Source organism: Maniola jurtina, chromosome 20, assembly GCF_905333055.1.
Source record: "Maniola jurtina chromosome 20, ilManJurt1.1, whole genome shotgun sequence".
Classification (NCBI taxonomy): domain Eukaryota; kingdom Metazoa; phylum Arthropoda; class Insecta; order Lepidoptera; family Nymphalidae; genus Maniola; species Maniola jurtina.
This window is the reverse complement of record NC_060048.1, coordinates 6,819,192-6,847,081: the sequence shown is the minus strand read 5'-3', so window position 1 is coordinate 6,847,081 and position 27,890 is coordinate 6,819,192. Positions and strand designations below refer to the sequence as shown.

At 36.8% G+C, this 27,890-nt stretch overlaps 1 protein-coding gene across 4 annotated transcripts; it reads left to right on the top strand.

Moving 5' to 3' along the window:
• Positions 1-275: 275 nt before the first annotated feature.
• On the top strand, positions 276-26,961 carry LOC123875620 (CREB-regulated transcription coactivator 3). Of its 4 annotated transcripts, XM_045921546.1 has the most exons (14): positions 276-490; positions 1,206-1,361; positions 5,919-6,091; positions 11,198-11,355; positions 12,050-12,146; positions 12,691-12,856; positions 13,445-13,591; positions 14,471-14,518; positions 17,172-17,282; positions 17,667-17,762; positions 20,671-20,739; positions 23,273-23,368; positions 23,599-23,833; positions 24,194-26,961. In XM_045921546.1, exons 1-14 carry the CDS (start codon positions 377-379, stop codon positions 24,355-24,357), a joined length of 1,830 nt encoding a protein of 609 aa, XP_045777502.1. In that variant the 5' UTR covers positions 276-376; the 3' UTR covers positions 24,358-26,961. The 4 variants fall into 4 exon arrangements, with proteins under 4 accessions (XP_045777502.1, XP_045777505.1, XP_045777504.1 ...); XM_045921549.1 differs by lacking the exon at positions 1,206-1,361; XM_045921548.1 differs by lacking the exon at positions 1,206-1,361 and having other exon boundaries at positions 12,676-12,856.
• Positions 26,962-27,890: the final 929 nt, after the last annotated feature.

Here is a 27,890-nt window from a genome sequence, read left to right as displayed (position 1 = left end):
AATTCTACTGAGGTTTATCATCAAATCAAATTTGTGCATACTGCGTACACTGCGTAGCGATTTGCTTCGTTTCTAATTCAAACCGTAGCACATGAGTAGATATGCATACAGAGAGGAAGCTCCATACAAGCGGCTTGTTGTAGGTTGAACATACTACTCAGTACTCTCTAACGAGAACAATGCTCAAATTGTTGGATCATCAGTGCACAAGAGTCTAACAATTTTGTGTTTTGAGTGGTATCTGTAATTTTATGCGATTTTTACTTTTTCGCAATGGTAACATTGAGTTCCTTGCTGTCAAGGCAGGCGCGTTTTGGTTCTATGAGTGCAGAAAATTGTGATGTAAAAAGAGAAGAATAAATGTTTGTTGACCATCATGGCGAATCCTAGGAAATTTAGTGAAAAAATAGCCCTCCACAATCAAAAGCAGGCTGAGGAAACAGCCGCCTTTGAAAAAATTATGCGTGAAGTTTCCGACGCAACCAATAAGGTATGTCGCGGCTTGCCTATTTACTCAGGCACTCGTTTCCTGGCCGTCAAATGTGCTCGCCGACGTAAACAATAATCATTTCAATATGCCTATTGCGCCTCAATTACTGACTGAATATTAATCTCTTACGAATAAGTAACTATAATGTTTCCGCGTATTCAGTTCCTATACAAATTAACAACTGTCATTGTCGAAATTGTTTTATTATTGTGTATCCTTTGAACGCTCCAAACAATAACGAGATTAAAAATTGATCACTTGAAGGTTACTGTTCATAAATGATATAATATTTGTTCTAAGCACCCATCACCATCAAATATTTCATTCACAATGTAGGCTTTATATGTGCAGGCATTTGAGTTGGTTCCAGTAACTAATGTTTTGTAACTGCCTATTTTATTGCATTGTGCTATGTGTTTATCTGTATAAAACGCATAACCAATGTCTTGTAATTATAATGACTTAATTTGCATGATTTATCAAAGGTTTATAAACTACACTAACTATTTCTGGTGATATATTGAATCGGTTTTTTATAAAAGGATTTACAGGTTATCAATTTATGATTTGATCTTAAGTTATGCGCATTCAATTTGAAAATTCGATTCAGTTGAAACTACCTATATAAGTTCAATTTAGCATAATATATGTATAGCAAAAAAAATATTACTTCAATCAAATTTAAGTGCAAGTCACTGAAAGAAAGTGGTTACAGGTGAACCCTAGTAGTCGTCGTGCAAAAGTCAAACCCCCTGAAACTGAGATCATTGAGATCTTAGTACCAACACAGAGCCTGGGAACATTCCGAAGTGGCTCTCTGCCTAATGTTGCAGCACCCCAGCCAACGACTACAGAGCCAGAAGCCACTAAGGTTCCACATTTCTGACTCTGCTTTTTAACTTCCCTATGTTCTTTGCGAGACCCTGCTATATTTTTGTTTATAGTAGTGGTGCATAGAATATTTTTGTAATGCTAGATTAGTAGTGGTTATTTTCTTTCTGTCATTATTTTTGTCTAAATTGGCCCTTAGAATTTGTTCTATATAGAAACTAGAAAGTTTTTGTTAAAGTAAGTTTTTACAATCAAAATCAAATTAAAACCCTGTCAAAGCTTACTGAATAAAAAAGTTTATATTTTAATATAGGACCATAATAAATTAATTATCTTCTACTGCCATTTAAACTTCAATAATATGTTATTAAAGTCCATAGTACAAATGGAGTAACTAGTTAAATATATCACTGGTTTTACTCAATCAAACCAGCTTACAAAACCTGTTATTGAGTTTTGCTATAAATAATTTGTAAACTTTATGACAAATAAAAAATCTTTAAAAAAATCATTAGACAAATGTATGCATAGTATTTATTCGTAACAGTTACTGTCTTTTATGTTATCCTCTTACAAGGTAAGACAGTTAAATACACTGATTTAAATAGAGAAAGTATCCTCAATAGCTCAAGAGTTAAAGGAGTGGACTGAAATCCCAAAGGTCTCTAGTTCAAACCCCTCTGTTGCACTATTGTCCTAGTACAAGCTTTATGCTTAGTTGGAGGGGAAAGTGGATTTTGAAAAAAAAGTTATTTGGGTTTAATTTTCAAATATTATTCAGTCTGTCCTTAAATTAAAGTCCTATTGGATAGCAAAATTAGGATTTTTTTTTCTATAACATGTGCTGAACATATTATACATACAAGTTCACTGTCTATTTATTTGATAAACAAATTGACAATGATATAAAGTCAGTGTGCTATTCATTTTATGTATATTATGTTTTCTTATTAGCACCTATTATGTGTATTGTTTAGTATTGATTAGACATGTTTGACTGAAGTGGTTTAGTAAATGACCTAGTAAAGATAGTTTTTATACAGTTGACTCTTATAAAAAAAACTTTTTACCTGATTATGCTACACTAAAGTGTAGTAATGTGTTCATCAGTGTAATGTATGTAAGTTTGTTCCTTTGTGGAATCTTAGTTGAAACAAATAGACTTAATGATTCTCGCCGCAGTAGATATAGCTACTTTGTAATTATTATTTTTCTTTTTTTTTTAGGAACCTTTCGGATGCCATTAAAGATATAATTAAAAAAATCAACTTTCAGGTCTTTGTTAAATTTTGAAAAGTGACCTAATAACTATTACTTAAAAACAAAACCCACATATAAAAATTAATAAATAAAGTAAGACAATACAGTTAAAGATCCACAAAGATTTTTTGTGTAGAGTATAACCTATAGTACTAATTATAGTTAGTGTTACATAACTGTTTCATTAAAATACTTTTTGAGTCATAGTCGGTGGATGTAAAAAAATATGTAATACATGATTTTCCTAGATTTCTAGACATGTTACATATTTTTCCTTGTAGAGCAGTGCTTTAGTAATTTACGGTAATTATTTATTTAAAATTCTGCTGTTGATAAATTGCTCCAACGCTAGTATTGTAGCATGAATAGCCTGTTTTGTTTTTTGTAGAATACCATTAACTTCTATTGTTTGTCGGGCCAGGGATACATCTTGCGGAATTCCGCGAGCGACAAAACGCGCGCGGAATTTTTTCTTTTGTGTCGTATACGTATTAAAATGTTAGAGTATCGTATTTGGACAAACATGGTGACATACTCGTTTGTATTCCACCCGTTTGCAACTTTGCCTGATTGACGCAGACTTTTAGCATACCCCACAATGTCGCAGATGGCGTGATTTGCCGATGTTTATACCATCAGTGTACAACATAGCTGTGGTAGCCTAGTGGTTAGGATGTCCGCTTCATAATGGGAGGTCAGTAGTTCGATACCGGGCACTCCCAACTTTTGTTGGGTTTGAAATTTCCCTAGTTTGGTCTTATGTGATGGTCTTTTGGTCTAGCTGGTACCACTCTACCGGCAAAGCAATGCCGCCAAGTAATTTAGCTTTCGGTTACAATGCTGTGTAAAAACCAAAGGGGTATGGGTTTAGTTAAAACTGTCATACCCCTTCCAGGTTAGCTCACTTCGATCTTACATCATCACTTACCACCAAGTGAAATTGCAGTCAAGGGCTAACTTGTATCTGAATAAATAAAAATAAAATGGTATGAATTATGGACGATAGTATCTGCGCGGATAAAACGTCGAAGAAAATTTCACGCACTATTTTCCGCTTGATTTGTCCCTAGCTTTAACGGTTTTAATATAATTTTGTAATGTTTGTAACTTGTACACCTAGACAAGAGCAGCGCCATGTAATGTATGATAAATAGACTTAAAATATTATAAGTATAGATAACACAAGCATGCTTGCTGAATAGACAAAAACACTGCCTTCATCTTAATTATCATGATCAAAATTAATTTTGAAGACCCTATTTTTACCATTGGTACAAAGGGGTTATCTATTAACTTATAAGGGACCTTTCTGACAAACCACATCCATACTAAAGCGGTAAAATGTAGCATCACAAAATTGTAATAAAAAGAATAATCCATTCAAGTGTAGCTGAATATGCTGTCGCGTTCAACGGCTGACACGAACCTGTTGTTAACAGGGCTTTCTCCGTCACTTACTCCATACAATCGTAGTCCCAATTTCATTTGAATATAAAGCAACCAAAGTCCATGAAAAGCAGACATATTCAAGAAACTAATATCTGTGCCTGTGGTGTTTTAGATTTTCTAAAAATATGTAGTTTTAAAATTACAGGGGCTCAAAGATTTGTATGTGAATTTTTAAGACCGCGTAACTTTGAAACCGAATATTTTAACGGAAATCTGGAAAACCACAGGCATAGATATTAGTTCCCGGAACGTTTCTACAAAATTCCATTGAGTATGATTAGTTAGTATTCCAATGAGAGACGAAATAGGTTTGTATGGAGCGAATGACGAAGAGACCCCTCTTAATAGTGACCATTTCGTGGCCACAACGCAACCTCTCGCAGCCCTAAGCACGCAAACGGCCGGCTACATTGTAACCACAAAGCTATTCTTATTAGTTTGTGGCTTCGACTACGCAACTACAGCCAAGCTGTTGCAGCAAGACCATTCACACATGACCACGAATGCCTGGCGACATTTTTAGCCACTGTCTGTGGTGTGGTCCATCTGCATAGACACTTACTCTTTAGGAAGTGATGTGTTAACCATTTATCAGTAATTAATTGGGAATTCAGAGTGATTTATTGTACATAGGTTGTTCTCATATTTTATCCTGTTAGTTATCTTTCTAAGAATATTATTTGCTCTGTATGAACAAGGTAACAATATTCAAAAACATTTTTAGGAAATAGCTATAATGTTATTTTATTATATAAGAACTGTGATGGTTATAGTATGCAGGGTTATTTGTAGTATAATACTGGTATTTGTAGACAGTCTGTTAAGGGTTGAACACACACAACGCACAACGGAAACGTGTCCAAAGACGCTACTAAAACTTGTACTATTTTATGAAGTCTGCTCAGCCTTGGTTGTAGTACCGATAAGCGTGTATTGGTCGCGGTCCAGACTGAGCACCACGCACACTAAAGCAATGCGTATGTGTGCACTCACACAAACAAAGCCAGCTGTATTACAAGGTAAGGGTCAAAAGCTAAACCCAACTACTAGTTCCTCATTTATCTCGACTTTATTTTTTTTTTTTTTTTGACGTATTTGTTTGTTTTCATGACGTCATAATAACGCTAAACCTTTCCGTCGCGCGCTGTGTGTGTTTCGATCTTTATTGGTTAATATACACTCGGATCTACAAATTACCAAAAAAAACTATCCTGTTTTATGGCCAACGTAGCATAACTTGACGTGAATATCCGTCACAGTGTTCAAAAACTGTGTAACAATCCATACTTAATATTATAAATGCAAAAGTGTGTCTGTCTGTCTGCTACCTTTTCATGGCCCAACAGTTTAACCGATTCTGACGAAAGGTACAGAGATAGATAGATAGTAGCTTATATCCCGGGGACGGACATAGGCTACTTTTTATCCCAGAAAATCAAAGAGTTCCCACGGGATTCCTAAAGACCCATTCGCGTAACCGATGTATACCGAGGTAGCTTGCGTCCCTATTGACAGGCAAATCTGTATGGTACAACATGCAGGATGTAACATGCACCACCCGCCCTCCCACTGCTATTCTTTGTACATCATGGACTTCCGCAAAGTGACGCCTGCTTCTATTCAATACTAGCCGACGACCGCGACTTCGTCCGCGTGGATTTAGGTTTTTTGAAATCCCGTGGGAACTCTTTGGTTTTCCGGGATAAAAAGTAGCCTATGTGCTAATCCAGGATATTATCTATCTCCATTCCGAATTTCAGCCAAATCCGTCCAGTAGTTTTTGCGTGAAGGAGTAGCAAACATACACACACACACACACACACACACATACACACATACAAACTTTAGCCTTTATAATATTAGTGTGATCTATTCTTTTTGTCAACAGCCCGAGGAAACCACGCTAGCGGCACAGTATGGCCTCGGTGGTAGGAGCGGGGGTACTTCGCCTACGCCTCGATCGCCGGGGCGAGGTAGAGCATCCTCTTCCGTGGGGCCTATGCGACGGCCAGCGGATCGGAAACACGATACGAGCCCTTATGGAAGCAATGTTTACCTTAGGTAAGTCTTGCATATCAATGTGCGTCCCCGAGCAAAACTCTGCGCTAGCCGTATTATTAGACACCATCAACACTATATTTTAAAAAAAAAACCAAAAAAATATATTTTTTTCTACAACAATATGTTTTAACATAGGGATTTTAATTATTTTCGTAATGAAGTAAACATTTGTATTTCGTTTAAAAAACCACGAAATCATTGTTTTTTGTGTCAGATAAACAGAGAGACCATTTTGTTTGCTTTAATTTTACGAAAGAAACAAAAAAATTGTTTTATAAAAATAGTATTCATTCACTACTGGAAATTCCACTTCCAAGGGGGTTAAATAATGGATGAAAGTTTGTATGAAAATCTTTTATTGTTCATTAATAAATTATTTATTTTATATATATCTATGAAAATTGGTATTTAGAATTTTGGTTAAAAATGAAGGCATGTGTGTTTCAGGATTTTTAGAAATTACACCTCCAAGGGGGTTACATAGGGGATGAAAGTTTGCATGAATCTTTATGAGAAAAGATGTTATAGAGCTGGTAGGATATTATTGATTCTTCATTTCTTCACTTGAACAACGGATATGATCTCATTCACACGTTCATTGCAAACCTTGCCATAAACAGTCTGCTGTGGAGCTATTGTTAAATAAATAGAGACGTAAAGGATGTAAAGGTCTACTTAGATTTCGCTGTCGATGAACATCTGGTGTTGCACATAGATCTCTTGTAGAGATTTCCTCTTTTTAACCGACTTCAAAAAAGGCGGAGGTTCTCAATTCGTCGGAATCTTTTTTTTTTATTATTATTTTTTATGTATGTTCCCCGATTACTCGAAAGACGCCTAGACCGATTTGGAAAATTATTTTTTTTGTTTGAAAGGCTGGCTAAGGTTCCATATAAAGGTGAAGATCTAATGAATATCTTCGGAGATGGAGAACAGAACTCCGCAAAGGATAAGAGTAAATTGCTCACGATCGGTGTAATAGCTTAGTAAACAGTTGGTTTTTAACTAGGCATAGCATATTTTAGTATAGTGGGGCCACTAAAAATAGTGAAATAAAAAAATTTGAAGTCAGTTTTTTTTTTTTTTTTTGAAGTTTTTGTGTACCTTGTGTACCTGCGACTCGCATAATGTATGCATCTATGTCGATCTACACAACTCTTCAGTCTTCGATTGTGAAGTCGCTATCGTAGCAAATCTAAATAAAAGACGGCTTGATCTATTAGCGCCTAAGACAAGTAAGAAGAAACCTGCAGAAACATCAAAACTTCAAGTAGCTAATTGAAACAAACGTTGTACTCAATTCTTAATTTCTCCACATCTAATTTTTTTAAACTCGGAAGTTAGATCAATAAAATTATTTTTCGCTTATCGCGTGCCGTGAGTAAAAGTTACTGATAAGTCAATTGCTTAAGGGTTACGCAAACAATATCTATAGTTAATAATATTATAAATGCGAAAGTGTGTCTGTCTGTCTGTCTGCTAGCTTTTCACGGCCCAACAGTTTCACCGATTTTGATGTTTGGTACAGAGTTAGTTTATATCCCGGGAACGGACATATAGGCTACTTTTTATCCCGGAAAATCGAAGAGTTCAGGGTTTGTCCTTCGATCCGTTGCAACGTGATTGAATGATAAACCAATAAATCAATAAACAATTCCACTTTTCGCATTTATGATTGGCCTTATTTTAAAATAACCTTTTATTTTGTCTCTACTCTCTACCTGTGTTGACTGCCGACGCAATGATGGATCTAAGAGGCTCAGTTTGTTACATATTGCTAAGGCCAAAGTATCTCAAAACAAAACCGGAATACAGAGTAACGAATTGGTGAAGGTTAGTGATCTATCATCTGCCGACTAACAAACCGACTATAGTCAAATATTCGGCCATTTGCAGGGTTCCGTATCACACTTCACACTAATAATATTATAAAGGCGAAAGTTTGTGTGTATGTGTGTGTGTGTGTGTGTGTGTGTGTGTGTGTGTGTGTGTGTGTATGTGTATGTTTGTGACTCCTTCACGCAAAAACCACTGGACAGATTTGGCTGAAATTCAGAATGAAGATAGATAATATCCTGGATTAGCACATAGGCTACTTTTCATTCCGGAAAATCAAAAAGTTCACACGGGCTTTCAAAAAACCTAAATCCACGTGGACGAAGTCGCGGGCGTCAGCTACTCTCCAAATAAAAAGGAACCCTCATAGGATCACTTCGTTGTCTGGTCAGTCTGTCAAGACCCGTCAAGGGAATCAAAATCTATAGGGTACTTCTCGTTGACCTAGAATCATGAAAGGCAGGTATACAAGTCCTATAGCACAAGTAAAGGGAATGAAAACCGTGATTTTTTGTGGTTACATCACAAAAAATTAAAAGGTGTGTATTGTATATTTTTTTGGTACGGAACCCTCCGTGTGCGAGTCCGACTCGTACTTAACCGGTTTTTATAGTTGACCAAAAATGAAAGAAATTTTCCTGATAATATATTTCATCTTCGCAATAAATCTACTTATTTTTATATGAATTAGGAAATTTCCTTAGCTTTATGGAAATTAGTCTTGAATAGGTTATCGGTTTTAGTTTTATAGATATGTTATATTCTATAAATATTACAATAATATGATTTATGTAGCTTGTTTAAATGCGGTGTGTGTGTCATCGGCAACAAATTAATTCAGTTCTTATTATGATCCGTTCTGGGAAATCTCATTCATAATTAATAAATATATTGTTCGATACCAAAACCACATACAAAGTGGTAATTTGCATTGCCATTGGGTAGGTTGTTTTGAAAGTTGGCTTGAGGTGACAATTCTTTAATGGGCTTAAATATATCTGCTAAGTTGCGAGAAAAATATTTAATTCGATTAATTATTACCAGGTTAATAAACTCTTGACTATGTTTAAAAAAAAGTTGTTAACCTTCGTAAATGATGTTGAAATGAATGAATGTATGTTTTTGTAAACTTATTTTAATATATAAATACTTGTGTATTATATATTATAACATAATATCCATTATGCTATAATCATGAATACTTTGTATTTTTGTTTTACCTATTCTACTCCCTTTACAACCTCTCGCACTGCCAAGGGTCACTGGTAGAGATCTCTTATAGAGATAAGTCCACTGTCCACTTTTTCTTTCTTTTTCTCTTTATTGTTACAACTTTCTGGTACAAAAATAAATAAATGATTAAAGATCAAGTAGTTTTTCTACAATGATTTTTATCGTGGCTATAACAAACTATGTACTTTAAAATAATCTACTTATTTAATATGACACCATAGTAGGTACTATCGCCATAATATAGTCTGTCAATTCGCACTGGGCCAGCGTGGCTGATTGTGACCAAACCCTTCTCAGACCAACCTTCAGGAGAGAGTTCCCGGGCTCAGTAGTGAACCGGCAATGATGATTATACGACCTCTAAAAATAAATAAAGATATTTAACTTTCTTTTTTTTAATTTGTACCAGAAAGTTGTAACAATAAAAATAACAAGAAAGAAAAAGAGGACAGGGAAGCACTTATCTCTACAAGAGATCTTCTACCAGTGACCCTTGGCAATGTGAGAGGTTGTAAAGGGAGTAGAATAGGTACAGCAAAGATAGATAGTAATTATGAAAAAAAAGCTTAGTAGATATTATGTTATAAAACTTGTCCTCTGAGGAAAGTTGTATCTAACTAGTGTCTAACTACTATTTGTCACCATAAATGGTCAGGTCAACTATCATTATATTGACATAGGTCAAGTGTATTGAAAGTTGCGTGACTAATATCATTTGTACTATAAATTAGCTGTTTTGTATCCTCTATTACTGAGCGTAGCGAAAAAATTGTAAGTCTATGCTCTACTAAAACAATCGTCTACATTAGACCATAGTTACAGATTTTTTTTTGACAAGGTTGTTAAAAAAACTGGTTATTGTTTCGGTAAAAATCTGTTAATTAATTTTTTTTAAATCGGATTAAAGTTGTTAAAAACTGGTTATTGTTTTGTAAAAATATGTTATTTAATAAATGAGGAACCAGCTCAACTCGTGTGAAGTTTTGGTCGATGTATGTCCGGAATGACGGACGGTCAGTCTTACCATCGACTATGGTCAACCTTTATGGTCGGTGTGGTATATGGACCGAAACTAGTTAAGCTGCTTCTATAATATTTGAATTTTTGAAAAGCATTCGTCGAGTTTTTTACTAATAGGTACTTTAATAGTAGGAAGTTGGTAGATTAACTTGACCATTCAAAAGCTCTTTGTAATAGTTTATTTCATTAAAATATCTATTTCTATATTCATAATGTTGAGTACCTGAGGCAGTTTTTTTTTTTGAGAAAGGCAAAGATCAAAGCCCAAACTGCCGATATATTTAATCAATGCCAGCTTCACCAGGACACCTAATAGAGGGCACCAGGGTGTTGATTTTTTTAAAGAATATTAGTCACGTTGATAGTGCCACTAATATTCCCCTTTGCCCTCCAACTAAGCACAGCGTAAGCTTATACTAGGAATGGATACGACAGTAGTGCAACGGGTAGGGGTTGAACCGCTGGATTTTCGAATTTCAGTCAACTTCTTAACCGTTGAGCCACTGATTGCATCCAGGTGCTACCTGGGCTAGAACCGACCCTGAATTTTTTAGGGTTCCCTACCTCAAAAGGAAAAACGGAACCCTTATAGGATCACTTTGTTGTTTGTCTGTCCGTCCGTCCGTCCGTCGTGTCTGTCAAGAAAACCTATAGGGTACTTCCCGTTGACCTAGAATCATGAAATTTGGTAGGTAGATAGGTCTTATAGTACAAGTAAAGGAATAAATCCGAAAATAGTGTATTTGTAGTTACATCATTTAAAAAAAATTAAAATGTATTTAAATTTTCAAAGTAGGATACCATGTGGGGATCATATGAAAGGGCTTTACCTGTACAATGTACATTCTAAGACAGATTTTTATTTACTTTTATGCATAATAGTTTTTGATTTATTGTGCAAAACGTCGAAAAAACACTCGAGTACGGAACCCTCGCTGTCGAGTCCGACTCGCACTTGGCCGTTTTTTTTTTTTAATTCAGATACAATCATACTCAGTAGTACTTTTTGTTTTGTAGCCCCCCACCAGACAGCAGCTGGAGGCGGACGAACTCAGACTCAGCGCTACATCAATCGTGCGGCGAGCAGCAGGTGGTCGCGCAGCCCCTGTCACCGCATCACCCCTTGCATTCCCACGCCCACCCACACTTGCATCCCCATCAGAATCATCGACGAGGTGAGGAATTATGTACCCTAAAATGAAAACCCTCGACAACGCACACAAATACCGTATACATACACTTATTCACACACACACGTATGCATGCTGATACTGTATTGTTATGGTAGAACCTAGTCTTCTTACACAGGAATTTATTTCTTCTAGTCTTATCTGACAACAGCTGACGAGCAAATAGAAATAAAAGTATATAATATGGAAATGCTTCGTTTTCGAGATACATTGAAAAAACTGAAAAGGTTGCATTTTCGCCACTATCTTCAATTTGCACCCATAATGCTTAACTGAGTAGATTCCTGCGGTAGCGGAGCGGTGCGGAGTGAGCTGACGTGTTCCGCTCAGTGATTCGTCAACTATAGTGACAACTGTTATAGCCTCAATAGCTCAACCGGTAAAGGAGTGGACTGAAAACCGAAAGGTCGACGGTTCAAACCCCGCCCGTTGCACTATTGTCGTACCTACTCCTAGCGCAAGCCTGACGCTTAGTTGGAGAGGAAAGGGGAATATTAGTCATTTAACATGGCTAATATTCTTTAAAAAAAAAAAAAAAACTGTCACCCCTCCCGCACCGCTCCACTACTGCAGATTAAGCCTCCTTAGTTATGCGATCTAAATATAAGAACAATTTTTTTTACACCAAGATAAATAAATAGAGAACAGTTGATGCTACTTGTTATTTTATTACTTTCAGGTGCAAATATCAATCTCGACGTCCTAAACATGGGAATGAACCCAACGAACCGTCCGCGATCATCATGTGAAATACCAAGAATACCTAACAATAACAAGTAAGTGATTCATAGACTTTAGCGCACCACGCAATACAATAATGAATTAAATACTACCAAACACTGTATGACTATCAATTGAGGTTATGCGCCCGTGTTTGAGACACATGTTTCAGTCATGTTGGACTGGGTATACATAAAATGAAATAATTATAGGTAATTATGAACACGAGGCTTATAATAGGCTCAAATCTTGCATCATAATATTGTTATATTTTTTCCTAAATATAATATTATGATGGTTTTTTAATTTGTACCAAAAAAAACTCGCACACTAAGGGCGATAACGACAGACAGACAACGAAGTGATCCTCTAACGGGTTCTATCTCCTTTTGAGATACGAAATCTTAAAAAGAAGTAAAAATCACAATTATGTTTCTAATAAACATTGTACAGGATATATTGCATAGGTAGACGATGCCATTCCGTACGAAAAAATAACGTGTTTTGACTTAGCTACTTGTTACCTGTGGCCTCATATCATTGATGAAGGCTTTATTCATCGATGTCCACGTTTAATTTGGATAGTTTTCAATTTCGCAGCGTATACGAAAGTGGAGGGGACGGCGGGGGTGGCGGCGGCGGCGGGCTGATGAGCGGCGAGCTGCAGGTGCCGGGCGGCTCGCTGCCCGACCTCACCTCCGTGCACTTCCCCCCGCCACACTACCTGCCGCATCGGACCTCGCCTGACTACCACCAGCCCAGATACGTACGTGCCTCCGTGTTGTAGAGTCGCAGCGGGCACGAGCTGCAGTATCGACCTCACCTCCGTGCACTTCCCCACGCCACACTACCTGCCGCATCGGACCTCGCCTGACTACCACCGGCCCAGATACGTACGTGCCTCCGTGTTGTAGAGTCGCAGCGGGCCCGAGCTGCAGTATCGACCTCACCTCCGTGCACTTCCCCTCGCCACACTACCTGCCGCATCGGACCTCGCCTGACTACCACCAGCCCAGATACGTACGTGCCTCCGTGTTGTAGTGTCGCAGCGGGCCCGAGCTGCAGTACCGACCTCACCTCCGTGCACTTCCCCCCGCCACACTACCTGCCGCATCGGACCTCGCCCGACTACCACCAGCCCAGATACGTACGTGCCTCCGTGTCGTAGAGTCGCAGCGGGCCAGAGCTGCAGTACCGACCTCACCTCCGTGCACTTCCCCGCGCCACACTACCTGCCGCAATGATTGAACAACAAAGTCTCCAAGATGACCGATTAGTTGTTTTCCTTCTCTTGATATAGATAGATATCAATTATGAAGGTAAAATTGACTATATCATGAATACTTGTCCTCAGAGTCCCACGTCGCCGGGCGCGGTGTCCCCCGGCGGCGGCAGCGTGTCCCCCGCCACGGGGGGCCTGTCCCCCGCATCAGGGTCCCCAGTGGGCGCCACGGTGCCGCTTTCTACGATACACCACGACCACACTCTCTACGACACACAAGTACGCTTAGACACGGTACTATGTAGTAGTAGTCGTTGACAAGTAGATGCGCTTTGAGGTGTTCGCGTATCGTAGAGACGGCCCGCAGGAAGTGCAAAATAGATAGATATAGATTATATACATAGAATCCCATATCACTGGACGTATCCCCCGTAAAACAACTGAAGGCCTTCCCGCAACAAACTTTAACACTGTCCAGGTCGCGTTGGTTTGAAAAGCAAAGGAAAAAGATGTATCAAAAGTAAAGGGGTAGATAAAAGCAAATGTAATAATGTAATAAAAGATAGAGCAATTTAAAATACATTAATATATTGCTTTCCAAAGCTTAGGCCAACATTCTAAATTTTTTGCTTTGTTACCAAGTGTTTGATAGTACTGGATTGACTGGGAAACTTTTATCTTTTTGTTAATTTAATTCTTGATCAGCTATAAGGAATGTGTAAAGGGGATGAGGAATTCCGAAAATTAAAAAAATGAAGCCATGATGAAAGATTTGTTTGAAATTCCTTTCAAAGTCCTCATCAGTCGAATTGCGGATGCGGCTGGTTTTAAAGTTCTATTGTTATGTATTAATAAAACTATTAAGACAACAATATGTTATGTATTAGTAAAAATACTAACACAACAACAGAACAAAGTTCCGAAATCATGCATTTTATATTTCTTCAAAAAAAAAAAATTTGCAACTTTAACGTTTAGTTTGACATTCATGTGTTTTGACTAGATGCTTTCAACGATTGATCCAAAAACAATATAATATTTGGTCTTCCGTAGCATCCCTGTTTCCTTTTAGATGTCTTAACATTTCCGTTGTTATTTTTTTTTTTTGTTGTGTTTATTTGCTTCCAACACCAGTCATTTGTTTTTTGTTTATTTCAGAATCACTTATCTGTACCAAACACAAATAATTATCTTCATCATAATAAGGTTCGTTTTCTTTTATAACCTCCTTTTAATACTTTTCTTCGATAACTTTTCCATCGAACTGTAAAATTATGCTTCTGTGCTTACGATGCAACATCTGCATCACGAAAAATAAAATTTAACCACCACGGTACCATTCTTTCGCTAACCATTTTCGCTTAGCTATAATTTTTTTTTTCATATTCCTACATTGTTTTTTTAACAAAACCTTAAACTGCTTTTTTGCATGTTTCTGTGATTAAAATACTATTCATAATACTTACAAAAAACTGCTTGATTTTATCTGGTACAAAAATCCTTGTTTAGAAATTGTATTCGGTACATTTCTTTTAAATATACATACTCCTACATTGTTTTTTTTTTTTTTTGTTAACAAAACCTTGAACTGCTTTTTTGCATGTTTCTTGATTAAAATACTATTTCATAACACTTGCAAAAAACAGCTTACTTTTATAAAATATTATCTTGTACAAAAATTCTTGTTTAATAATAATTGTATTTGGTACATTTCTTTTAAGTATTAACCTTTTGTCATAACCTGTACATCATCTGGTTAGGAAATAAAATAGGTTAGACTACTGTTTTTATAATTATTTTGATCAAAAGGTTAGATTACACAATATCTGAAATAGAAAGAATTTTGCAAATCCACTAAAATCTTGACAACCTCTCGCACTGCCAAGGGTCACTGGTAGAGATCTCTTATCTGGAGATAAGTGCTTCCCTGTCCACTTTTTCTATCTTTTCTCTTTATTGTTACAACTTTCTGGTACAAAAAAATATATGAAACCTTTTGAATCTGATGGTAGGAATGATTGTCAAATGACTGAAAAGAGCTGCACTACAGTAGATCTGATGTCACCGCCATTTTGGTGCGGGCGTGCGATGGAGATAGCGAAATTTTCCCACTACATCCTTAATATTCCTTATGAAAAACTCTAAAATATTCTAACAACTATTCTTGATTATGTTTTATTTCTTTTAAGTCTCTACTTTTTAGAGTTCCGTACCTCAAAAGGAAAAACGTAGCCCTTATAGGGCCCTTATAGGATCACTTTGTTTGTCTGTCAAGAAAACCTATAGGGTACTTCCCTTTGGCCTAGAATCAAGTGGCAGGTAGGTAGGTCTTATAGCACAAGTAAAGGAAAAAATCCGAAAATCGTAAATTAGTCACACAAAAAAAAATACTGTGTTCATGAACAAATAAGTATTTTCAATTTTCAAAGTAAGACACCTATACCAATAGGGTATCATATGAATGGGCTTTACCTGTACCTTCTAAAACAGATTTTTATTTATTTTTATGCATAATAGTTTTCGATTTATGAAAATGTCCGAAAAAATACCCTAGTACGGAACCCTCGGTGTGCGAGTCTGACTCGCACTTTGCCGGTTTTTTTTTTATATATTTGGTCTAATTCATTTTTTGTTTGATTGATTGGTTAGCAATTTTTTTTGCCATAAGCATGTAAAATTGTATTCGCTCATTATCATTCTCTTGTAAAATTAACCAAAGCCATCATTTTATAAATTGTTGTTTAATATTTACTAATAATAAAAATGAAGCTTATCCTTCGGTTCTTGTTGCATGCCACATAAATGTTGTAAACTTTACTTATGCATAAGATGATTAAGTTTAATGTTATTTGCTACAATCCATACTAATATTATAGATGCGAAAGTGTGTGTATCTGTCTGTCTGTCTGCTAGCTTTTTACGTTCCAACAATTTAACCAATTTTGATGAAATTTGGTACAGAGTTAGCTTACATCCCAGCGGCTATTTTTTATCCCGGAAAATCAAAGAGTTTCCACGGGATTCTTGAAGGCCCATCCGTTTGGTACAGAGGTAGCTTGCATCCCGGAAACTGACATAGACAACTTTTTATTCCGGAAAATCAAAGAGATCCCACGGTGTTTTTAGAAAACCTGAATCCACGCCGACGAAGTCGCGGGCATCATCTAGTAGTTCATAAAATTTGTTGACTTATGTTCAAGTGATTGATAATAATATTATTAAATTATATTACAAACTAACTAAAGCTTATATTTATTGAAAAATCGAGATTTCTGATACGATCACTTTTGTTTTCAATGTACGATTTGTCACCCAGTTACATGGATCGTAAACCACGAAATAAGTTTTACTAACCCATGTCGATGTTTGCCAAAATCACATGCGAGTGAAGAGGTCCATTCTAACAATTTCTAACAAATTCAGCCAGTAGGTAGTGATTCAAATACCAAAGGAATTATACAAGGTGTAATTAGAACGCTAGCAAAAGCTAAGGGTTAGTATTATACAACCTAAACGCAATCCCAATAACCATTTGTCTTATCTTGTAGTTTTCGGATTTAGTATTTTTCAAACCCGCAATGTATAGCGAGCAAAACTCGGGTCAATGCCCCACTTACGATGCTGCTTTGACTCCGAGTGGCCTATTTACGAAAGTTCGTTGACTTCTAGCGTAGTCAGATGTTTTATTTGCAATTCACATTGAACTTTAAAAATTACAGGATTTTTTAAATTTTCTTCGCGTTTTTCAGCTGTCTTCATTTTTGCTAGCGTTCTGGTTACACCTTGTATATCATTGAAATTTCCAGGTAATTATCCTATGACACGGTATGGTAAACGCAGGCATTTTATCTGGTTGCAGAATATGTCCTCATTAGACCACGGCTGGATCACATCAAGTCAGTACCAGTCGCAGTGTAGTCCGCCCTCGCAATATTCATCCACGTCGAATATCAACGTTCCTTCGCCAACGGTAATACATACCTTTTGTTTTATTCTGATACAAGCTAGCCCTGCGATCTCATCTGATGTTAAGTGATGATGCAGTCTAAGGCTGAGATCTATAGAGAGCACTTTGACTTTGCTGAGACTTAAGTTTCGGTTAAAACGAGATAGATTTATGTTGGCGATATAACGCTGTCTCGTTTTAACAGAGTGTTAAGGCTGAGCATATACAGTATGGTCCAACTTTTTTTGTCATCTCATGGTGTGGGGTGTCCTTCAAATGCACAAAAACTGTCTTTCAGCAACCCTACGTAGCGCATGGCCCAACACGAAGTTGATCGGTTTTTCCTTTATGCGGATTATATTAGATTGCCTTCGCAAAAAATACAACCTTACAAAGAACAATTTCTAGATGGTGCACAGTCCAGGCAGTCCTGTGGAGTCGCCGCAAAATGACTACAACAACCTTCACCAAGCCCTCTTACAACCGTTCGAGCAAATCACAATGGTAAGCTAACATCACTACCCATATTATAATTTTGTTTGTTTGTTAGTTTGTTCTTCAATCACGTCGCAATAAAGCTACCACGATTCCACAGGATTTTTTAAAACCTAAATCTAAGTCGCGGGCATCAGGTAGCAAATAATCTGATACACTAGTAGAATACAGACTACAAAAAGAGAAAAGTGAAACAGGTTGTCAAAAGATTCAACATGTTTGGAGAAAATGGGTTTTCTCCAGACAAAATCAATCTATTTCGACCAAACCACAGAAGTTTTATTGTAATGAACTCTATTGTAATGAATTTCTATTCTATTGTAATGAATGTGCTTCATATCCAGTCATTTCAAACAGTTATTTATGTTGCAAGTGCAATATGATGAAAATTATAGTTGAAGGACTTTAATGCCTGAGTCGCAGGCGAGGGTATTAAAATAAAGCGAGACTTTTTAATTTTCGGCATCCTTGCATCAAGCACCGTTTTTCAATACATTTGTGAGTAAAAACTATAAGCAACAATTAAACTGCGGACTTTACCGCACGGCTTTGTAGGCTATCAATGTGCGGTAACATTTGTGTCGCCCAAGGATAGTAAAACTCTAAGTTTTGATAGCCATGTTATAAAAGCCACTTTATGAGCAAATGTATAGGGGAAAAAAATAAGTAGTTTTTAGACTACTAATATATTTTATTATCTATGAAGAAAGGTACTACATAGATCTTAGAATAGTCTGTAAAAAAGACTGCGCTAATTTTAAGAAGCTAAGGACTTCAACTTGCCAAAATAAAAATAAATAAGTAAGTAAAATAAAGACCTTGCGTTACTTTCTGGGATTATAAATAGTTAAGAAGAGTATTCTTCAAACGCGCCCCATACAAACGAAGTATTGCTTTTGCATATTGAGCAATCAAATTCAATGTAATTTTGTCCCCACTTTTTTCCTAATATAAGTGTCTGTGTTTACACTGGTTTCCGTAAAAATATGTATTTTCAAAGTTGCACGGACTTATATTTTTACTATAGATACAAAGACACTAAAATCTATTCCGAGAATAGATAAATACCATTCTCGAATCCACTTTAATTTTATATTACTTGTTTTTATTCGATTATCCACTTATTTTACTTTATTTTTTCATTATTGAAAATACAAGTAAAAAATACTTGGATACTTGTATTTACTATATCTATCATGAAAACATAAATCTTACCATTTCAATGCTTCTATGGATTAGCAAGGAGTTGTGAGTAAATTTAGCTTTAAGAAATAAACGTGGCTTTCCCTCGATAACCGAATAGTTTAGTTTATATAAATATATTGTAAAGGAATCGAGAAAAATATATACTATACAAAAATCTAGTGAATTTTGGCACTCGCTGTATAATTGCAGCGATCACTTGAGAAATAGATTTCAGCACTTAAATATCGTAAAATATGCACTGTTTAGTGAGATACAATGAAATATACATGTATTAAAAATAGGTACCACATTTAGAATTAGGTAAATAAATCCATGAGACATTAATCTATAAACAAGTTGTGCCCTAAAATCTCTTCTTCTTTCTTTATTATACAAAAATCGATTTATATACCTAGTTAATTGATAATATTATATTTGTGCTATCAACCACTGTTTGAGGTTACTATTTGTCTTAGAAAGATATGATTATTATGTTTAATCAATACAAAATATGTATTAACCAGAAATGTTTCACTAACCATACTTACAGGGTCAGTCTATCAATCATATTAAATAAAGTTTATACTCTGTGCTAATTCAAAAATTCGTTCGATAATTTATGTATGAAGCTAAAATATATTCATATCACCTGAAAATATTCATGACTGATTGAATTACTAAAAAGTTTACAGTCATATACTAAAACACCTATAAAATGCATATAAAATTCAATTGTAAACAAATATATAATCGGGTAATTAATAATATTCTTTACAATGCGGCAAACGATATCAGTATGCTTGGATTACGAGGTTCTTAAAGCTTACTTAATGTCCATAATTCAATGATAAGGTCTTTTTTGACTGATGCAGTATATGAGAGAGTGGAGATCATTTCGTTATACTGCGCCAATCAGAGAGCGATCATCATATTGACGTTTGGTAATCTTTCAGTATTTCATAGCGACACCGCATAAAGAAGATACTAACTCAGTATCCTAGCACTGAATGGTGGCCACCGAGTTCATTTGACATTGATTGGTTCTTCATTTTTGCTTTATTGAAGTGATATTAAAATAACTTTTCGTAGAAAACCTTCAATGGATTAAAAATAAGTATCAAATTAGCTCAGTGGCTATCATTGTGTGAGGTTGAGATCTATAGACCGCACTTTGACTTTGCTTAGAATTAAAACACTGTTAAAACGAGACAGAAGCTGTGATAGCCTAGTGGTTAGAACGTCCGCCTCCTAATCGGAGGTCGGGGGTTCGATCCCGGACACGCACCACTAACTTTTCAGTTATGTGCGTTTAAAGCAATTAAATATCACTTGCTTTAACGGTGAAGGAAAACTAGATATCACAGCATTGTGAGGAAACCTGCATGCCTGAGAGTTCTCCATGTTCTCAAAGGTGTGTGAAGTCTGCAAATCCGCATTGGGCCAGCGTGGCAGACTATTGCCTAAACCCCTCATTCTGAGAGGAGACTCGTACTCAGTAATGGGGCAGAAATGAGTTGATCATGATGAAAACGAGACAGCGCTATACTGCTGCTATAAAACCGTCTCGTTTTAACTGAAGCTCTGAGCAAAGTCAAAGTACGCTTTAGATCTCAGCCTTAGACACTAAGTTAGCGAGAAATGGTGTTGCTAATGTGGCTGACAAATAGTAACCTGATCGCGTGGTTGTGTGTGCCTACGTATATGTATGTAACGTTGGTGGATGTTGGCTAAGGATTGGGCGCAGCTGGTGCAGAGTCTCGTGGAGTCGGGCTGGACCGCGCACGTTCAGGTCGCGGAAAATGTACGCCACCACATACACACCATACTGTTTCGATATACGTGTATATACAGTTTGGTAGACGCACATCTGTAGGCTTAGTGCGAGTTTGAACAGCTCCACAATGTTGATTAATTTCGAGTATCGAAACACTATACATGAAAGAAAACCGCTATACATCCACGAAATTAAGAACGGTTTATTTTTTTAATTGATTTTATCCCATATCCATGTGGAAAGAATTGTTTCCACGTTACAGTCCGAGTTTTTTTGCTGGTTCTTCTCGTTAGGAAAGGCATTCCGAATCAGTGGTAGATGCTTTGACGACTCAAAGGTACTGTAAAAGTTGAATTGAATACAAATATTTTGAATTTTGACAGGGCATCACTGCTGCAATATATTACTCACCTTTTGTTGTGATTCCTTAAATGAAATAAAATAGACTGAAACTGGCTTATTTTAAAGTTAGTCTGTAGAGTGTAGTCTATATGTATCTAGACGCTCTAAGTACAAGTGCCACAAGCGTAAGCTAAGCGAAATAAAAATCAATAGCACTAAATGTACACCTTTAAATCTACGTATTCGAAGTCCATTTCACTCTGTCGTTTTATTATTTCGATACTCTTGATGTATCAACGTTGCTGGGACGTACAAACTCGTACTAAAGGTACTGATCGAGAGCGACAACCCCCACTAAGGGCTTAACGGATATACTTTCTGAAACGTAATAATATAAATCATAAAAAAATATTCTGTCGTTCGCAATCAGGTTATCCTAAAATATATAGACCGTCGCACCAATTTTTTTAATAGTCCTTACAGCGCACAGTTACCGCGTTGCAAGTAAAAGGAAATGAAGTCTTTTGTACCTTTATATCAATAGCATTTCGTTTTACGTGCTGCTTAAAATAGTACTATAGTATTCTTTCGGTATTCAAATATTCTACTATCTATCTATGTATGTGTGTTGAATGCTTAGAATTTGTATCTTCTTAGTAAAATCCTTACGTGTATTGGTTAATCAGTCATACATTCCACGCCAGAGGTCATCGGCAGAGCAGGTCACCGAAAACTAACATTTGAGAAAAGTCGGATAATTCCTGAGATTTGTTGACAAAAATTCTAATTCACATAATTTAATAATCGTTTATCTATAGTACTATTAACAGCTTTACAAAATATAGGTTTCTTATTATAAGTAGGTATTTAATTAATTTTTTGTGAGCGTCATGTTCTACAGCATGTTTCGCACGATTTATTTTATTTGCTTTAACTTAAGTTATTCTTCTACTTTAGTTAATTACTATTACATAAAAACCGGCCAAGTGCGAGTATGACTCGCGCACCGAGGGTTCCGTACTTAGGTAATTTTTCCGGCATTTTGCACGATAAATCAAAAACTATTATGCATAAAAATAAATGAAAATCTGTTTTAGAATATACAGGTAAAGCCCTTTCATATGATACCCCACTTGATATAGTTATCTTACATTGAAAATTGAAATACATTTTAATTTTTTTTTAATGATGTAACCACAAATTCACGGTTTTCGGATTTATTCCTTTACTTGTGCTATAAGACCTATCTACCTGCTTTTCATGATTCTAGGTCAACGGGAAGTACACTATAGGTTTCTTGACAGACACAACGGACGGACGGACGGACGGACAGACAGACAACAAAGTGATACATAAGGGTTCCGTTTTTCCTTTTGAGGTACGGAACCCTAAAAAAACAATAGTTTGAATTAAAAAAAAGGCACAAGCATGGCTATTTTAGGTTCTTTTTCATAGCGCATGCTACGTTTTATTTAGAAGATAGTTTTCTATTTTCTTTGTCAAAAGTTAGAACATTGGTATTTATTTGGTTCTACACAATACTAAAACTTAATTAAATGAACTAGTCAGTATAGTCAATGTTCCCGAAGGAAAAGGATATCACTACTTTTGACATGTCTATTAGATTTAGAGTTAGGCTGAGATCTATAGAGTGCACTTTGACTTTGCTCAGACATAAGACGCTGTTAACACGTGACAGTGTTATGCCGTAGGCATAAATCTGTCTCGTTTTAACTGAAACTTAAATCTAAGCAAAGTCAAAGTACCCTCTACAGATTTCAACCCTAGAGTAGAAATATAAGCAACTCTAGTTACATTTTGGTTGATATGTTTTAGTAAATTTTATATACGTTTATTAAAATTCGCTTTCATGTTTATTCGGTTGTACACATTACTAAAACTTAATTAAATGAACTAGTCGATATTGCTATCATTTTCACATTGCTCTCGGAAGAAAAGGATATCACTACTTTTAGATGTATTGGACTCAGAGTTTGTATAGAACCGAATAAATAATATGGTTACATTTTGGTTGGAATATTTTTATTAAAATAAACATTATTAAAGCTTACATTATTTCTAAATTCAGATTTTAGTTGATGTATCGTAACGTGGTAATTTCAGGTTAAGCCTATTTTCATATCTTTTCTTAGCTTTATTTTCGCTCGTCCCAGTTGAAGGAGAGCTGTATCGTTTAACGTGTGTTTCGTTGTGCCAGCTGGACCCCCCCACGTCGAACTACAACACGACGTATATGAACCACAGTTCGCCGCATTCGCAGCAAACAACGAACTCAACGCACACATACTCTCAGGTAAGCTGATTTGTATTCTGCCGTTTCGCCTAGAACTAGATTCACGTTTCTCGGTGAATGCGTTTCTTCTATCGACCAAGTACAACCAGATCACTGTAAAGGTCTACGCATTTGCGATGTGTTGACAAATGGTTTACATGTGTTTGTATGTCGCGCAGCGCAGCTCCAGTGCTTTGGGACCTTTAGCCGTACTTAAAGTCAAAGCTTTTATTTAAGGGTACCTTTTTTAGGCTTATCACAGTAACGTGTCGCCGCACGGCGTCAACGTGCACGGCTCGCACGGGCACATGGCGTACAGCGCGCACGGGCACGTGGAGCAGCAGGGGCAGGCGGCGCCCGAGCCGCGGCGCGCGCGCGACCCCGTGGCGGGCGGCGGCGCCTACTCCGCGCTGCAGCCGCTCGCCTCGCCCTCGCAGCCCGCCACGCCCGCCACCCCCGCCTCCATACCCGACATCATACTGACAGGTGAGTGAAGCAAGCTCTTCGAGTCCAAGTAAATAAACTTTTTGTTGTCTGTCTGGCAGAACCTTCCATTCCATTCCATTCCATGAGTGCCCCCTCAAATACACAGTTTTGGGGGACAATATTACTTTACTGTCCAGGCCGGAATTAAAGTAATTGCCGACCTAGTGATCGGCTTCCCCTCGCCCTTCCAATATCTTTGAATTGTACAAAACAGATGGCGTTGTAGAAAAATATATAGTATGAAAATTAGAATGTAAACTCACACAAAATTGTGAGAAAACAGAATAGTTTATATACTTGCGTAATAGTTTCTGTGTAACCGGGCGAATCACTACAGTAATCAAAATATTTCCATTGCAGATTATTCGGGTGAACTGGACCCCGGGATATTCGGCGGCGAGGAGGCGCAGCTCCGGGCGGGGTTAGACCTCGACGACCTCACGCTACTGGAAGAGCCCAGTGCGCTCCTGCCCGACTCGTCGGTCGAACACGAGTTCCGACTCGATCGGCTCGACCACTTGTAGTACTGCGCCCGGCCCTCCGTCGCGACCCCCCTCGAGCCTGTCGGTCTGCGGACCCCTAGACCGCCGAGCCGACGAGCCTGACGCAGGGAGGAGAGGCGAGCGCGACGACTCCCTGTACTTCATGACAATTTGTATCGTCTCAAGTCTGAGTTAGTGAATACGGACTCGGTGTAGCCGCCGCGCAGTCTGCCGAGAGACAAAGCGGGAGAGTTGCGAGGCGACTCGAGTCGTCACACATTCCCGGCGTGCGCGCCGCATGAGCGCGATGTGAACGTTGACCAGTCAAACTGTAACAATTGAGTGAAAGTGTTCATTGTGGTTTTAAATGTTTTACTCATGTTTTTAATTCGGAGGGATAGCGGTACGTCGTAGATTAGATTTTCTAAACGGTGATCGATCGACTCGTCGACGATACGTGTACAGATTGATTATTTTTTCAATAAGTATTTGTGAATATGTACTCGAATATCATCAGTGAATTAATTTCGGATTCAGAATTTCGTGGTTCGACCGCCCCGGTCGGCGATCTTGTAAATAAAACTCGGAAGTGTTCACTTTATAAAGTTGCATTTAAATCGCTAACGTTGCATGCTAGTTTAAAAAGCGAACGTGTCGTTTAAACAATCGTTGACGCGATTCAATTTTTCTAAAATTTTTATCTCTCTCGACTTTTTTATATTCACTATCGTCTCTCAGCGATTGCTCAAGCGTTGACTGAAACTTTATCCGAATAATTCTTATCCTAAATAGTTCCACGATTTACCACAATTTTTTAAATAATAAAGATTCGTCAGCACAGGCTTTTACAGACCTTACTCGGCATGTTAAATGCTCCGTGTTTCCGATTTATATGTATTCGAATTAAATATCCTTGTAAATAAAGAGTTGTTAATAAAAATTTACTAAGCTTTTGTCGCAAAACATATCTATGTATGTACGTGCGCGTGGTTGCGAAGCTGCGATTGGTAAATTTTTTTCGGTGACGTACGTGAATCTATATATATATATATATATCTATAGATACAGCACCCTTAATACCTGCTTGAAACATAAATGCTTACTTATCGTTATCCCAGTTTGATTGCCAAGTGAAAACGAGAGGTTGGACACCACTGGGGTCCGACCTCTCGCTCTAATTTGTTAATCGAAGTGGGATAGCAATACATAGATATTTGCTTCAACTAGGTATTAGGAGCGCCTGATCTACCTACTTATATTATACATTCATGGTGACGTTTGTTATATTTGACAATGTATACAAATTCTGTTTATTCTCAATCGATGTTGACGAATATATGCATTTTCACAGTAGTAGGACTACATCGGAAGTTAAACTTTATAGAGTATAAGTTTCGAAATATTTAGTTTAAGTGTTCACTGTGCTCGCAATGTTATCGGGTCTTGTCTATGCACGACATTTTTTTTAAACATTTGTACAAATTATCTATAAAATATTGCGAGTACTTTGACGTTCGAGTAGTAACGTGTTTTTTTTTTCTTTTGTTAATGCTCATTTTATTATGTTTTACGAGTCTAGTCATCAAGTTATATGAGTTTCAAAGCAAATAGAACCTGTTTTGCGCCTCTGTTGGGATCGAAAATGGTCATTTATATGCAGATTTTATTTGTCTCTCTGGACGATGTTAATGTAAAACTGTTGTTTACTCTTTAATATTTAGATTCAGTTTCATTGAAAGGCTTTTTAAGAGTTCCGTAGTCAACTAGTTGCAAAAGCAGCTTTCTTTTTAACAGATTTTAAATTACTTAGTAACTAACAGCTATCTTTTATTTTTTAAGTGTCTTCTGTAGGCGCGTTGGACTATTTTGGTATGGGTAAAAACTTCAAAGTCCCGTCACTGAAATGCAAATTTTTTGGGTATGGGAAATTAATCTTATCTACTGAAAAATAAACTAAAAGGTGACCATGAGCATCTCCCAAAGATTAGCTGGAGTTGCAAATTCACGCACAAGCGTGTCAGCAAGATGAATGAGGACGAGCAACGCAACCGGGAAAGTTTTTTTTTTATTCAGACACAACCTTTGACTGCAGTCACACCTGGTAGTAAGTGATGATACAGTCGAAGATGGAAGCGGATTAACCTGAAAGAGATGTAGCAGTTTTTATTAAACCCTTTTGGTTTCTACATGGCATCGTACTGGAACGCTAAATCGGTTAGCAGCAAGTCTTTGCCGCTAGGGTGATACATAGCCACGGCCGAAGCCTCCCACCAGACTAAACAAGTGATACAAATGAAGCATGAGCCAAATGATCGGAACGTGCGGATGCGCTTCGAGGGATGTGTGAGTTGCGGAGCCATATATAGTCGTATAGATGAATTGTAGAGGAATTTCTATTTATCTATACTCTATCTACGGAAAGAAATTAGTATAGGGCTCTCTCTGTTAGGTCATCCCATACAAATGATAAAATCTCAGTAATTTGTCTAATCTTTTTTTTAAATATTTTAAATGGAAATGAATCTAAAATATTTTGTAGTAAAACTGCAGCCGCATCTTATATTGCTAACGGCGTCGATTCTGATGTTTTGTCTCTGAACTGAATTTAGAGTATCTTCATCTTTTTCTTTTCAACATTGCTAAAAAGGACAGATTATTTTTTAATTAGACTTAATGTTAGTGCTACTCTACAAATTTAAACACTATGCGCAGGTCTGGCACCTAAAGTCACGAAGTTTGACAGTTTTGTATTACATTAAGTTTGTCTGTCCTTTTCTTATTACATTGATAAGAAAAAGATGTGAATACTCTTAAATTTAGTTGCGATCAGAATCAGTACCAATGTGGTAAAATATTTTATCGTTCGAGAATTTTGTTCAATTATTACAGATGTTTAATAACTAAGAGAGATCTACCGATGCATTTAATGCAGAACGTTCTTTATCAAATATTACGGTATTTTTAACAGGGCTCTCTCCGTCACTCGTTTCATACAATCGTAGTTCCAAAATCATTTGAATATTAAGCAACCAAAGTCCATGAAATTTTGCAGACATATTCTAGAAAGTAATATCTGTGTCTGTGGTGTTTTAGATTTTTCTAAAAATATGTAGTTTTAAAATTACAGGGGCTCAAAGATTTGTATGAAAATTTTTAAGACCGCGTAACTTTGAAACCGAATATTTTAACAGAAATCTGGAAAACCACAGACATAGATATTAGTTTTTAGAATATGTCTGCAAAATTTCATGGACTTTGGTTGCTTAATATTCAAATGAAATTGGAACTACGATTGTATGAAACGAGTGACGGAGAGAGCCCTCTTAAGGAGTCGTGCAACATGGCTAAATCTGTTGTACACAAACTAATTTGACTTGTCTAAATCTAAGGCTATCTTTTTCTGCAAGAAGCATTATAAAAGGGATAGCAATACATTTAGACCTGCCAATTTAATTAGTGTAGAGGTTGTGTACAATAAAATTAGCTTTATTTATGTTTCGGTTTGTACGGGCGTTTAAATGAAGCAAATGAGTACAGACAACCTCCAAGGTTAACCACACTTTGGGTACAAATTT

Excerpts from the sequence above, each read along its gene's own strand:
- LOC123875620 (XM_045921546.1), top strand. The coding sequence starts at position 377 with ATGGCGAATCCTAGGAAATTTAGTGAAAAAATAGCCCTCCACAATCAA. Across the intron at positions 491-1,205 it reads TTTCCGACGCAACCAATAAG|GTGAACCCTAGTAGTCGTCG; the intron begins GTATGTCGCGGC and ends AAGTGGTTACAG. Across the intron at positions 23,369-23,598 it reads CAACGCACACATACTCTCAG|GCTTATCACAGTAACGTGTC; the intron begins GTAAGCTGATTT and ends TACCTTTTTTAG.